Source organism: Psammomys obesus, unplaced genomic scaffold, assembly GCF_907164565.1.
Source record: "Psammomys obesus unplaced genomic scaffold, mPsaObe1.curated_primary_1811, whole genome shotgun sequence".
Lineage (NCBI taxonomy): Eukaryota > Metazoa > Chordata > Mammalia > Rodentia > Muridae > Psammomys > Psammomys obesus.
Genome location: NW_026590767.1, coordinates 4915068 through 4929947, shown reverse-complemented (window position 1 = coordinate 4929947; position 14880 = coordinate 4915068). Strand labels below are relative to the sequence as shown.

The following is a 14880-nucleotide window of genomic DNA, read 5'->3' as shown; positions in this document are numbered from 1 at the left end:
TACTTGCTTGCTTATAAAAGGCCCCCACCACGCCCTACTCCTTAGGAAACAGGACACAGTGAGATAGGACCAGCATCCCAGTGGGGCCATGCTTGCTGCCTCTGTCTTTCATCTAACGTTGCTGCTCTGCTGGCTGGTTACACCTCAGCCCACCCAGCCTGAGCGCCTCTTCCACAGCCGGGACCGTTCGGACCTGGAGCCATCTCCCCTGAGCCGGGCCAAGCCCATTACTGACCTCCAGGCTGCTCAGGTAAGAGGAGACCCTCAGAGCAGCAGCATCTGCATGCACAGACAGTATACACCACACATGAACAAACGCATACACATGCACATAGAGAGGCCAGAGTTCATAACATGGAAGGGTGGGTGTGCAGAGGCAGAGAGTCTGGTTAACTTGGTGTTGTCTTTGTGGAGTTGGGAATGAAACCTGGGGCCTTGCTTATGCTGGGCGAGCACCTCTGCCTCTTGAGTTACACCTAGTTCCATCTAGTGTTAACCCTAGAAGCAGCTGTGTCTAGCCGGGATCAACCCTGCTGAGCACATCTCTAAATGTCAGAGGACATTCGAATGTGGGCATGTGGTGCTGTCAAGAGTCTAAGGCACTGTGCTGGTGGCATCCCTTGATTGGCCTCTTGCCAGTCTGGATAGACAGAGGAAGAACGGCTCCAGCAAAGATCGCTGCACAGTGCTGTTGACTGGCATTCACTGCCACAAAACTCTCTAACTCCAGAGTCATGGGTTGGAGTAAGAGGACTTGAGCAGACCTCCTACCCCTTGATGGCTCCTGCAGTCTGGTAGTTTCCAGGTACCTTAAGGAGACAGATAATCAAGATTTTGGTTGCAGGATATTTGATCCCATTGTGAACTGTAAAACCCTGTTTATTGTTTGGTTTGGTTGAGCCCTAACACACACCTTTAATCCAAGAACGTTGTTTTTTTTTTTGTTTGTTTGTTTGTTTTTGTAAACAGATGATTAATGGTTCACCCAGCCATAGCATATACCTTTAATCCAAGAGTTCTCTGTATACCCCGGATCTAATAAAGTTAGATCCAAGAGCTCTGTATACCAGATCTAAAGTTAACCCTAGGTCAAGAGGCAGAGCAAGAAACCAGCTGACAAAGATTAAAGAGTAAGAGGGCCTTTGAGTTGAGGGGTATTTAAGACAGCATGGAGAAGCTTTTAGCTCAAGCTCTGGCTTTAGCTCCTCAGCTCCCTGGTTTTTGGGGCTTTGAATTAGCAAGCCTTTGGTCTTCTTGGGTTTTTTGGCCTTTTCTTCCTATAAGTTGTAGAAATGTGCCTTTTGGGTTTTCTCCATCCAGACCTGAGCTAAGGTCAGCTAGGTGCTTTCCCTGAGCTAGCCAGTTTTCATCCCATCTGGTTCCTGAGTCCTTATTGGTAAAATAGAACAGTTGGGATTTTCCATCATTTAAACAACAGATTTCCCTTAAACTCCTGGTTCCTGGGTGCATCCAGGGTTGAGGGCAGAGAAGGGATGATGGGTCAAACTTGCCAAGGGATACCCCTTTAGCCCCTGTCTTCCCTGCCCTTACATGCTAGAAGCCTACCTAGCAGGCTCTTAGAATGAACCTTGTGTAGTCCCTGGGAGTCGGAGTTTCAGTTTCCTCGGCAGGCCTCCCTCTTAGCACCTCAGCTCAGGGTGTATCCACCTCTAGCCTTGACCTCTGGAGGCATGAGCCCTTCCCTCCCAGTCCCACCTCCTAGCCGGCCTCAGTTCTGCTCTACCACAGGCCATGTGGCACCCATAACTTCATTCTGGTAAGCCCTGGATGATGCCCTTTATCTCTAGCATAACTCTATGTATCTCCTGCTCCCCAACCTCCTCCAGCACAAGGAAAGTCCCAGCAGGAGGCAACCTTATCAATTTAGGACTTCTCTTTTCCACAGAGATTCCTATTGAAATATGGCTGGTCAGAGATGCCTAGCACAAAGGAGTCAGCAGGGGTCCCTTTGGGCTCCATCTTGGCTCATGCTGTGCGTAGATTCCAGAAGGCAAACAGACTGCCAGCCAGCGGGAAACTAGACTCATCTACACTGGCAGCTATGAACAAGCCACGCTGTGGTGTCCCTGACATATGGCTGCCACCTTCGGCGGCCCTGCCAACCCCACTAGCCGTGGCAACCCCTCTAGGTCCCCGGCCCAGGGCCCGACAAAAGCGCTTTCTTCAAATGCTGCTACCCAAGCCAGGTGGGCAACATGAGGATGCCTTGGACACTGGGGCCAACAGGGCCTTCTCCAAGAAGACACTGACCTGGAGGCTGTTGGGGGATGCCTACAGCAGCCAACTCTCAGGGGATGAGCAGAGATATATCTTTAGACTGGCCTTCAGGATGTGGAGCGAGGTGATACCACTGAACTTCCGGGAGGACCTCACTGCCCCTGGCACCGTGGTGGACATAAAGCTGGGTTTTGGGAGAGGTAAGAGGGGTGCAAACTTGAGATCCTATCCTGCTTGTTCTACAGGCAGCCTCTGATTCTTCCACCAAGGCCCCATGCCCACTGTCATGCTTAGGGCAACCAGGGCTTTGATTGCCTTGTCACCCAGTGGTGTGGTTTCAACTCTTACCTGTTGGCTTCTTCAGAGATGATACCTAAGGGGTTGGCGGAAGGTTCTTTCTACTCTGTAGATTCTGAGGTCTTAGCTGTGGGGGTTTACTTGCCTGCCGCACATCCCAGCTCATCACCCACCCTCCTGGACACATGGAGAAGCAGCAGGTACAGCCTACTGACCTGTGACAATACACATAAAGCCACTACTACCTTTTTGGCAGACTGGACAAATAACCTGACTTCTGTAGGCCATCTGTGAATAGAGATGTACCCATCCACCTTGCTGCTCTGAGTTAATCTCCTGATTCTAGGCTACATAAGACATGGTTATAAAAGTACATCAATACTTTTATACATAAATATAAAAGGGATGGTGACCTTCTCGAGGCTTTCTCCAACATAGGGGCCCAGCTCCAATGCTGTCTCCTCCATCAGCACACACATACACTCAGAGAAAGAGAAACACAGTATCCAGATGTTTCCAGTCTTTTTGGTTGTTTTTTTTTTTTTTTTTTTTTTTTTTTTTTTTCTTAGTTTTCAAGACATGGTTTCTCTGTGTAGCTTTAGCTGTCCTGGAACTTGCTCTGAAGAACAGGCTGGCCTTAATCTCAGACATTGGCCAGCCTCTGCCTCCTGAGTGCTACAATTAAAGGCATATGTGCCAGTTTTTCCCACTTGTTTCTAGTCTTTATAGCCACACAGTTTATGGACACAGTTTATACTTCCGTGGAGGAGCTTATCCAGAGCCTACTGCTGCACTAGCTCCAGGAAGCTGTGGTGCTTAAGTCTGTGCAGTCAGAGAGGGCTCAAGACAGATACCTTCATTCACTGCTACCCTCCCATCTCCCCACATCAGGCCGGCACCTGGGCTGTTCGCGGGTGTTTGACGGGAGTGGACAGGAGTTTGCACATGCCTGGCGCCTGGGTGAGATCCACTTTGATGATGATGAGCACTTCACACCTCTATCCAGTGACGCGGGCATCAGCCTTCTCAAAGTAAGAGGCTCCAGTTGCTCTGGGGAAAGGCAAAACACACTAGCACAAATTCAGAAACACAGCTTTTCCTTCCTGTGTGTATATCCTTCTAGAAAGTTTAGCAAGTCTCTGCTGGTGCTTCCCCAGGAGTCACTTTCTCTCCTAATAAACTCTGCACAGGGCACAGGCCAGGCCTCTATAATTTAGTGACTGGTCCCAGCAGCATCAAAGACTGAGGTTTGGTTCCACACCTGTGGTTTGTGTTCCTTTTCTAGGTAGCTGTCCATGAAATTGGCCATGTCCTTGGACTGCCTCACACCTACAGGGTGGGATCCATAATGCGACCAAACTACATTCCCCAGGGGCCTGCATTTGAATTGGACTGGTCTGACAGGAAAGCAATTCAAAGACTATATGGTAAGATGGGACTAGGGTAAACCCTGACCAGGAGGCACTGAGGACGTTAAAGCTAGCAGGCTCTGCTCAATGCTCAACAGGAGGCCAATCCCTAAACAGTACAGGCTGCATGGCTGAAGAGCTGCCCTCAAACTCTGTGCCTTTTCTTCCCCTTCTTACACACTGATGAGGACGCAGGACTCCCCATGCCTTGGCATCACAGAGCCCTTAGAATGCAAAGTCACTCTCAAAGGGTGTGATTCCAGACATCAGCCTCACCACAAACTTTCAGGCACTTATGGCTATTTAATGCAGACGGCGGGACAGAGAGACGACTCAGCAGTTAAGAGTGCCTTCCAAAAGTTCAATTCATAGCACCCACATCTGATGGCTAATAATTTCCTGTAATATCAGTTCTAGGGGATCCAACACCTCTGGCCCCTGTGGGCAACCCCTGAACACACGTATATTTAACATTTTTAAGTATTAAAAAGAAAAAAAAAGGAACTTGGTTATTATAGCACAGATAGGGAAAGTACTTCCATTCCTAGGCCCTCACATCTGATCCCAGGTCTGTTCTCATGTGCTCCCACTCTTGACATCCAGCCTGTTTCAGCCACATAGGCATCCCCCAGGGAAACATGGCTGTCTCTGTGTGCCCAGAACCAAATGCCTTTCCTCTCATAAAAAGCAGACAGACCATCAAGACCATCAAGAGTCATGGGCCAGCTGCATCCTCCACTGGGTCTGGGAACCCAGTGAGCAGCTTCCTAAAGTTCAGCCTACTTCCTGGCATTCCAATAGAATTGCCAGCCATGCAGTCTCTCCATTCTAGACAATTATGAATGCTGGTGTTCACAATGACGAGTAGCTGGAATTCTTCCCTCCAGGTTCATGTGAGGGATCATTTGATACAGTGTTTGACTGGATTCGCAAGGAGAGGAACCAATATGGTGAGGTGAGGGTGAGGTTCAACACCTACTTCTTCCGCAACAGCTGGTACTGGCTCTATGAAAACCGCAACAACAGGACTCGCTATGGGGACCCCCTCCAAATCCTTACCGGCTGGCGTGGAATCCCTATGCAAAGCATAGATGCCTTCGTCCATGTCTGGTCATGGGGGAAAGATGAGCGGTATTTTTTTAAAGGTAACTATGCTTTAGGAGTGGCTCTATTTCTCTTCCTGAACTTGTACTTAAGATATTTTCCAGCACTTACCAAGGATACATTGTAATGTGCTGGTAACCACTTGCTTTTCTGTTTGATTAAGCAGAACGCAGGCTCAGGGTGGGCTGTATCTTCTGATTTTAGGATGATTTCAATAGTCACCAAATGAGTAAACTTTGTTAGGTGCCTCTAACATGGACTAAGACTCAAGATACTCTGATGTTCATGGGCAACAGAGTGAGAGGCAACAGAGTGGCAGGGCAGACATGCAGGGCAAACATTCTGGGGTCAAACTGAGAAGCCATGCCAGCCTGAGCAGATGGCTGAGTGAGAAATTTCTCTGGAATCATGACAGAGGACCATGGCAGGACTGACTTAGGAACTATCATCAGCTGCCCTTTGGAATGACCTGAAGCAAAGTGGCATGCCAGGTTCTCCTAGGATGGTGGGTGAAGTCTCACTTGGTGGAGTTCAGGATCCTGGGCTTTATCTCTGGCCCATGCCATGTTTCCTGTAGTCTGGTATTAATTAAGTGCATTGACAGTTTTGGGTTGGCTCTCAGGAAACCAGTACTGGAGATATGACAGCGAGAATGACCAGGCAGACACAGAAGATGAACAAGGAAGGAGCTACCCCAAATTGATTTCAGAAGGCTTCCCTGGCATCCCCACGCCCCTGGACGCTGCCTTTTATGAGCGGAGGCAGCAGTTAATTTACTTCTTCAAGGAGTCTCTAGTAAGTATCACTGCATCTCCAACTTCTTAGTTGAAAGATGTTCTCATCATTTTAGATCTATGTAACAATGACAGATTATCAGAGGGAAACATATTTAGAACTTCACATCTACAGAATCCAATGGAAAGTCAGACTGATTTTTACGAGTTTACAACCCTCAGCGAAGTGTCTGCTTTACTTTGCAGGTATTTGCATTTGACGTCAACCGAAACCAAGTACTTAATTCTTATCCAAAGAAGATGAGCCAAGTGTTTCCAGCAATAATGCCTCAAAACCATCCATTCAGAAACATTGATTCAGCTTACTTCTCCTATGCACACAGCTCTATCTTCTTTTTCAAAGGCAACTCATACTGGAAAGTAGTTAGTGACAAGGACAAACAACAGAACTCTCGACTTCCTCTGAATGGCTTATTTCCAAAAAAATCTATTTCAGAGAAGTGGTTTGATGTTTGTGATGTTCATACCTCTACATTGAACATGTAATAAGAACAGGAAAATCATGATTAGGACTTAGGAACAGCTTTTAGAGAAAACCGTCAGCCTTCTTGGCAAAGAAAACAAACCAGATTCATAGTAGCTAAAGCAAATACCGCTTCCTAAGCTAAAACTGATTAAGAAAGCATTACTTGAACTTTAAAAATTGATTTAAGGATCAGATGCTTGGGGAGAAAGTATCTTTTAGAAACATCAAATAATTTATTCTAGGGAATCCCCATTACATGACCTCTGCCATTCAGTCCCAAAAGTGCCAGCAGGTATCCCACCATTGTATGGTACAGAAATGGCTTTTTCAGCACTTAAACTGAGTTCTGGTCTAGACTAGGCTACAGAATTGTAATTACCTATACTGCAAAATGCATGTCATTAATGACGTTTAACATTTGACATGTACCAAAGGTCGCCAATGTGTCTGTCTGGATGACATAACAGATAGCATTCCTAGCATCCCAACACTACCTCTGCACTCTGTGGTGGTTGCCTCCTCCTGCTAAATGCACCTTCTCTGTGCTCAGGGGCCTCACCCCAAATGGCTCTGCTGATCTTGGCTTCTCTTTATCACTGTAATTGGTCTTGTCTCCTTACAAAGCAGCAAACACTTACACAGGCTTATGTCCTGCAGGCCAAGCCACAACAGGGCTCTGGAAGCTAGCTTTCCTAATCTAGGATAAGCATTAACCCTTTAATTTCCATACAATCAATATGGCTTAGTAGTTTATTTATTTATTTATTTTTAAATCTGTGTAGTGCTGAGTGCTGGCTGTCCTAGAACTTACTCTCTAGAACAGGCTGGCCTTCAGTCAGGGCCTCCCAAGTGCTGGGATTAAAGGCGTGCTCTACCACCACCACCAGCAGGCTTATGAATTCTTAACACACAAAAGCCAATGTCATATATGATGATGATATCTGAACAATGAAATTAACTGAAAAAAGTTCAGAAACCTGAGTGGCCAGGCCAGAGTCTTCTAAAGGAACAGCTAAAACACATATACTTCAGGAAGCTTTAATATAAACCAACATAAGTAGTTACAACACATTTGAGAAGGATCTTTCATTTCTCCTACAGAAATGTTCATGTTATTGCTATAACAAGGAAAAAAGCCAGAATTTCTACTTTCCTTAAAAACCATTCTCCTATCGGAAGGCTTTTCAGCTAAGGAGAGGGGCTAGGAGACAAGTAGGTTTTTTTATTTTTATTTATTACAATTTATTCACTTTGTATCCCAGCTGTAGCCACCACCCTTGTCCCCTCCCAATCCTGCTCTGCCTCCCTCCTTCCCTCATCTCCTCCCATGCCCCTTCCCCAGTCCACTGATAGGGGTGTGGTCTCCTCCCCTTCTATCTGACCCTAGCCTATCAGGAGGAGACAAACAGCTTTAACACCCCAGCTGTTTCTGGGGAAGAGGGGAAATCCTGTTGCGTTCACCTGCTCCAGGGGCGTTATGCTCAGTGGAAGCAGCCAGGGCTCCCCAATGGAGGAAGGACTGTGCATTACTATGTGCATACTCACTGCAGGGGCAAAGGAACACAGCAGTCCTGAAATGGGACTGATGAGCTGGTTCAAAAGCTTTGCAATTTCACCAAAACTTTAAGGTTTTCAATGATTAAATAGATGCAAATTTGTTCCAAGGACAATGTAAATCAAACTAGACAAATGGCTAGAGAATCTGCCTTGCTGAAACAGAGGCCTGCTCAAGTGACAGAAAGAAACCCACAGCTACAACAGGGGCTGGTGTGGGAAGAGATGAGCAGTGGCTGGACACTAGAGTGTCACCCAAGCACAAAAGTCTGCCTGATGTAAGTGCTGCACACTTCCTTGAAACTGTTACAGCCCCACATGCAACAGGCTTTGGTGACAGCAGAGTATGTACTCATGCAAGAGGATAAGATCCCCAGAGCAGCATGGCACAGCAGAATGTTTCAGGAGCATGAATTGGTGTGAGACCTTTGCCTTGAACATTAGGATCTATGTACTTCATAAGGTTTTGCTAATCACAAGCACATCAAATCACAGCAGTGTGAAGAATGCAAGTGGGAAATACCAAGGTACTTTAAATAAATAACTTATTTATTCAAAATAGTTCTCTTACTTTATTCACAGTTTCAAGTTTAAAATGAAAAAGTGATAGTACCTATTCTTTACCAATGTCACACAAAGTCAAAGAAAAGTGAGTCCTTTAGAACATGCACTGAATAGAGACCTGCACAATTATCAGTCTTCAGAAACCCCGCCCACAGCTAGAAAGGGTACACTTTGTACAATTTAGAACACATTGATATGCAGAGTGTTTCCACAAGCCATGTGAACCCGTAAAATCACTTCGATAAAAGTTCTCTTGACCAAAGTAACATTTTATCCAAATTAATCTCATCTTATACTCAGGTGTTTTAACATACTGCTAGAATATTTGCAAGAATAATCACATCACAGGAGGTCTTGTTACCACTAAGGAACCTTGTACTTCTCTAGGAAATACATTCGGGAAGCTTTCAGTTCCATTTTGGTTTTTCACCTCCACAGAAAGAGCCAAAGCACCCCACATGCTCTGCCTGCCATAGGAAGTGAGTTTCTACTGCAGAGTTTGTTAAATGGTGTTTCCTCACATTTAATAAGACTCAGCACCAAGTGGACAAAACAGCTCCAGATTGGGAAGGCACTGAAAGACAGTCCCCAGGTACAACTCTGGGTCAGGGGACAACACTGCTACTCAATCCGCTGCTCCCAGATGCAAGCTGTTCCAGCAAACAGATGATGACTTCAATTCTCTCCAGCACAGTTGAGTTTCTGTTGGCAGTCGCTCTCAAAAGCTGGGAGTAGATCTGCTTGTTGGTTTGGAGGACTGTATCTTCTTCAGCGTTACTACTCAGTTAAAAACAGACAGGTAAAAGGAAAAGAGGGAGGAGTTAGTTGGAAATAGCAGGCACTTACTAGAGTAGCCACACTTATTTATGGCTGCTCAGAATCAAAGAAAGACCATTGCCTTAGTGGCAAAGGCACTGGGAAAAGACACAGTGAGCAACCACAAAAACATGGTCAAATCCATGTCATTGAAAAAGTAGAGTGGGACCTGAGACTGGTAAGGGCATGGAGAGGCTTGGTGGCCATTCCTCTACTCACCAGCCCACATCCCAACTGGCAGCTGAACTCTGGCTGTCACAGACTCCTGACTCAATTTCTTACAACTTGTACAGATCATGCCCTTTCTTAACCTACTGTTACCCACTGAACTAAAGTTACTATTCAAAGGCTCCACATGTCAAATGGATCTTTTTCCATTTAGTAGCTTACCTTATTTACCATTTTACTCATAAAACTAATTACTTTATGTATCTGGTTCCATGATGTTATTAATTACTTCTCTGTCCTATACAAGAGGGCTCCATGAGCCTCAGATTTTGTTTTATAGCTTTTCATCTCAAATCCTAAAGCCTGCAAAATGTTAAGAGGTCCCACTCTGCTACAGCAAGGAATGCTAAAATGATGAGAACAGCTCAATTCTTAATCCAAAGTGAAATAAATCCCCTGAAACTTAATAAACAAAATTTGTACTTTGTGAAACAGCACTTATGTAACTAACATACCATGAAGCACACTCTCAACAACCTGAAAAATAATTCTCAATAAGAGAATTAATCTTAATTTTTTAGATCTCACTGTAATTACTAGAAACCCATGTAAGTTAAGCTTTTCAATTATTAAGCCCACTTTCTTATTTGGCCTCAGGCTGGGGGGGGGGGAGAAACAGCAGTCAAAATAAAACAAACTACTAACGTTCCTTTCTGTTTAAGGTCACATTTTGATTTCCTTTTCTCCAAGAAGATAACTAAGTCTGCTTTTTCAACAATAAAATTATTAGCTGTTTTCACCTGCATGAGTGAAACAACGAAAGTCACTGACTCAGTAACCGTAGTGATCTGCTTCAAACTTGCCACAGTATCATGTTTCTTTTGTTTAATATATCTAAAAGCACAAATTGGCTCATAGGACATGTAGCCTGTATGAAAACTTTAGGTTAAAATTTTCTTCAATTCAGGTGTGATGGCATACAACCTTTGATCCCAGCACTCCAGAGGCAGAGGCAGGTGATCTCTTGAGTACAAGCCCATCCTGGTCTATATAGTGAGTTCCAGAATAGCCAGGGCTACACAGAGAAACCATGTTTTGGAAAAAAAAAAAATTCTTCAACATTAATAACCTGATCAGAAACAAAAATCACTAGGTCATACATAGGACTATTGTGATAACATTATCAAAAGACTCAAACAATTACCTGATTTCCAATCACTTAAACCACTGATTCGGGAAAAATCATTGAATTAGCTCACAGAATCCTATATATACTGCCACCTTGTGGACACCAATAAATCTTAAAAACCTACCTGCAGTTAGGTTTTTAGGCAGTAAAAGCCAAGAGCCTCTTCTCCACTATGTGTTATTTACTATATGCTGCCTTCTGGTTCTCTGCAAAGATGTATGGGTATATACACTACATGGTAGTGAACATGCTAACACACCTTGCTGCATACTTGAGACTTCCTCCAATAAAGCCCTCCGTAGGTGAGAGACAATTACTCAGGATGGTGACTGAGGTATGCCCAAATCAACTAAGTCTTGGCTCCCTTGGTCCTCCCTTCCCAAAAAGACTGAAAGACCATGGGAGGAGATGCAGGGTGCAATGTGGCTGGCAGCACCAGCATGTGTGAAGCCAGTCTCTCTGAGATATGGTGTAAAGGGATAGGACACAGCCCAGGATGTTAGGAATCACCTTCCACAGACCTACCTCACCCTAAAGGTATAATCACCCCTTCACCTTCTAACACTCTTGGTGGATCCTGAAACTAGGTATACTGAACCCCAGAGAAAAGTATATTTCCCCTACACATGATAAAACTGAGCTTATAGTAGACACAGTCAAGGATCAGCAAGCATAGGTCTTAGCAACCCACAGACAGCATTTGTTTTCTTTCTTTACTGAGAACTTTCATCCCTTTTCATTTAAAGCCGGCATATTAAACTGTTAGCATCACTGCCCTTCTTGCAGTCTGGGGCCATTATGAAGCAAGACAGAGGCTACATGAATACAAGCCATCAGCACTACAACACGCTGATGCCTGAGAAGCTACTAAATGGCTAACAGACTTAACAGTGTGTATGGTGCGGATATGCTGGACAAAGGCATGATTTACATCCTGAGACAGCATGCACTTTATCAGGCTGTGCAGTATGGTACACAACACTTAGAAATTGTTTACTTCTGGAATATTCCACTTAATAATTTGGACTAGAGTCAACTAAAGTAAAACTTCAGAGGTAGAACTTTAGCCATGGACATCTATCTACTATTGTTAGAACTTGGGTCCTACGGTATACAAAAGGTTGTCATGGCAAGAAGAAATTTTCAACTATGTAACTTGAATTCTCTCTGGGCATGTTATAAAAATGAGCTCAACTGAACACCTGGCGGGTAAAACTTCTCAGACAGACCAAACCAGCCTCTCCTGTCCTAACAGATGTCCAGTTTTCATCACTTCAGAGCTAAGCAGTACAGGCAATTAAAAAAAAAAAATTAGCAAACAGGGCAGAGACAACATTGAGGGGCTACCTCATGGGGGCTTGAAATGACCACAGTTAATGAGAGAGGCACTAAGAGAAAACTCTGAAACTGCACAAGATCAGATTGCTTAACATAAGCAAAAAGCAATTTGTGGAGTGATGGACTGTGTGTCATGGTTCTAGTAGACAGAAACTTTGGAATGCTGAATGCTGTCAAAACTCACAACACTGAGTCACACTGCGTATAAAATTAACACATAAGACAAAAATTATCTTACGTATACCCTAAGATAACTGGTAAGACAAACTTAACTACTAACAATGATGTATGTGGGTGCATTTTCATTTATTTTTCCATGTTTTGTAATGTGGGTTAGACTGCATTTGTGGTTTTATATCATGTTCACGATGTTGTAGTACTTAGTACTCAATTTCAAGTTAATGATGCCAAAGAACAGCTCTGATGAAACAGAACACTGCACATATCAGCCGAGGAACCTGGGAACACTCTGGCTGTGTACTTGATAGTTTTTCTCCCCACCTTAACACCCCAGCTTCCGAGACTAACATTCTACTATACCTTTAAGGGTGCAACTAGCCCTCAGCAGTCCTGAATTCACATAAAAAGCATGCTTATAAGTGTTACTACAAACAATTTAGGGTCTTCATTCCAGGGCTACTTGTCTCTCCAATGTTGTATTTACCCTATGAATAGGCTGTAGGACATGGATAGGACTCTTACCCAACAAGGGAATACTACTTAAAAATTTTGCATTTTGTATGCACAACATAAAAAAATACAACCTACCTGTTCTTTAAATCAATGGAGATTTCACGTTCTTTCCATAGGTGAAACATTAGCAAAGAAGGTTCAATAAATAACCATGTAATTTACCTCATTTTCCTTTTAGATGTCGAGAGCAGTTTGATGGATTGAAGGAGAAGGAATGACAGACGAGATTCAAATATACTAAGGAGTTTGATCACTTCCTCTCGATTAAGATTAGGTGAAGAATCAGCAGCCGGTGTAGTTTCATCATTCTTAGACTAAAGACAGCACAGTTACTTCATCTAAGCTGCCCTCCTTTCATGTTTTATATACACTGATGGCAAAGCTGCCTCTTCAATCCAGCAGATTATGGAATCACAAACAGAAAGCAGACCCAAAAGCTCTCTAACAAATATACAGATAAACCCCCACACCTAAGAAGTGCTGACATAAAAGAAATGAATCCTGCATGGGAATTTTATGACTACCCAACACTGACTGGTTGTTACAGAAACAACATGGAAACAGATACCACCTAGCCAGGACCCAGGGATAGAAAAGTAAGGGAGGCAGGAGCACAGGGCACTCAGCAGAAATGCTGGACTATGCTATGGAGCTTGTGGAACAAATAAATGCTCCTGGGAAGCTGGCTAGAACTGAGAGCATAGCCTTCCCTGCTCTTGGAAAGCAAAGGCAAAGACACCTCCAAACAAGAATAAAGTTACAAGGCTTTGTAATTTGCGAACAGGTCCCTCTGTAACTATGGCTACTAAAGATCATTCTATATAAAAGATATACATGCATTAAAGTGAGTCAGTCAGTAATGCAATCATGCAAACATAACCACTGGCCTTTGCCTGAACTGTCCAAGGCTGTGCTTTGAGGCTCCTATACACTGTGTGGCCATGAGCTGATGAACTTACAACACGGACACAGGGAAGGTGTTACCTTCTCAGTGTTGTCTCTGGAGACTGCACATACAGCGCCCCCACCCATGTAATTGGTGTAAACTAAAGTTCCCAAGGGGTGGGTACATGGGTGGGGGAGCTGTATGTGTGTTAATGTTAAAGATTCTATAGGACTGATTAAAACTTCCACAACTGTGAAGCGCTGGAAAGCTGCAGGTCAAATCATCTTAGACTATCTTTGGTACCCTTCAGAGACACTCCCTGCCCACCTGTGTCTTACTTAACATCCATCCTTGTGACAATGAGGTAAATTCTTTTGTAATTTACTAATAGATTCCTAGCTTCTGCCAACCCAAAGGCTAAGGATACTATCAGCTAGCATCGGAGGCCTACCTGTAACAGAGATGCCCCACTTTCTTTTATTGTAACTCACCTGTATGATATTCCCACCAATGTATTTAATTGGTTCTATTACTATATGCCTTCAGAAAACTGATGATACTCATCTGTGTTCCCAGGCTATGATCAGCCATGTGGCTGCAGTATAAACTTATCTCATTCCTTCTTAGTGATGAGAGCTATGTTTCTGCATCAACAGTGGGCTAGTTCCTACAAGTGTATATGTTACAAAGAGGCTACTTCATGTCCTGGCTCATTCTGCACGTGGCCTATTCCCTTTCCATTTCACCATGTTCAACATAGAGAACCTTTACCAGGACAATGGTGCCATGGTACTTGGATCTGCTAACGTGGATCACAATTACGGGCCAATGAGCTTCTTTACAACTTACCCAGCTTCCAGTATTTTGTTATAACACACAAACAGACTAAAGCTTTAAACAAATTAGTACTGTATTTTCATGCAATGCTATGTATACAATGTTATGCAAACATTGTAAGTATGTGCCATGTGCCTGTTATATACATTTACCATTTAGCATAAGACATATAAAAAAAAATGTTTTCTTCAATTACCTGGTCACATTCCTCCATGAGCTCCTTCCGGATGAGCTGGAATGCATGCTCAGTTTTCACCATGATATCAAGCGCCCCAGATAATGTTTTTAACTTTCCAACATTGCTATTCTGACCTAAAATAAATACAAATAATCATTTCTAAACTACAAACCTAGGAAGCCACCCAGTGTTAATGTTACTTTCAAGCACTATAAAGGCAGCTTGTGACAATCCTAACAAACCAAAAACTAACCTGTTTACTAATTTTTCTTTTGAAAAACTCAGCCTAGCCAAAGCATTATACTACAATAATACCTTTAACTTTTTAATGTAGTTGTAGTAATGTTCT

General features: G+C 43.7%; 2 protein-coding genes across 3 annotated transcripts in view; one reads left to right on the top strand and one right to left on the bottom strand.

The window, feature by feature from the left end:
* Mmp21 (matrix metallopeptidase 21) lies at positions 1–6328 on the top strand. The gene is made up of 7 exons (XM_055608972.1): positions 1–250; positions 1907–2438; positions 3427–3566; positions 3821–3962; positions 4832–5089; positions 5671–5843; positions 6029–6328. The coding sequence occupies exons 1-7, from the start codon at positions 89–91 to the stop codon at positions 6326–6328; spliced, it is 1707 nt and encodes a 568-aa protein (XP_055464947.1). The 5' UTR covers positions 1–88.
* Positions 6329–8406: 2078 nt separating this feature from the next.
* Edrf1 (erythroid differentiation regulatory factor 1) overlaps positions 8407–14880 on the bottom strand; it is a 36598-nt gene continuing 30124 nt past the window's right edge. For both annotated transcript variants that reach the window (XM_055608893.1, XM_055608894.1), the window contains 3 exons: positions 14550–14665; positions 12793–12944; positions 8407–9203 (listed from right to left, as the gene is read on the bottom strand). In XM_055608893.1, the coding sequence (XP_055464868.1) occupies positions 9032–9203; positions 12793–12944; positions 14550–14665 (440 nt within the window). In that variant the 3' untranslated portion in view covers positions 8407–9031. The remainder of the gene's footprint in view (positions 9204–12792; positions 12945–14549; positions 14666–14880) is intronic.

Coding starts and splice junctions, on each gene's coding strand:
- Mmp21 (XM_055608972.1), top strand. CDS start 89: ATGCTTGCTGCCTCTGTCTTTCATCTAACGTTGCTGCTCTGCTGGCTG. Junction 3,567..3,820: donor CGGGCATCAGCCTTCTCAAA/GTAAGAGGCTCC, acceptor TTCCTTTTCTAG/GTAGCTGTCCATGAAATTGG. Junction 5,090..5,670: donor TGAGCGGTATTTTTTTAAAG/GTAACTATGCTT, acceptor GTTGGCTCTCAG/GAAACCAGTACTGGAGATAT.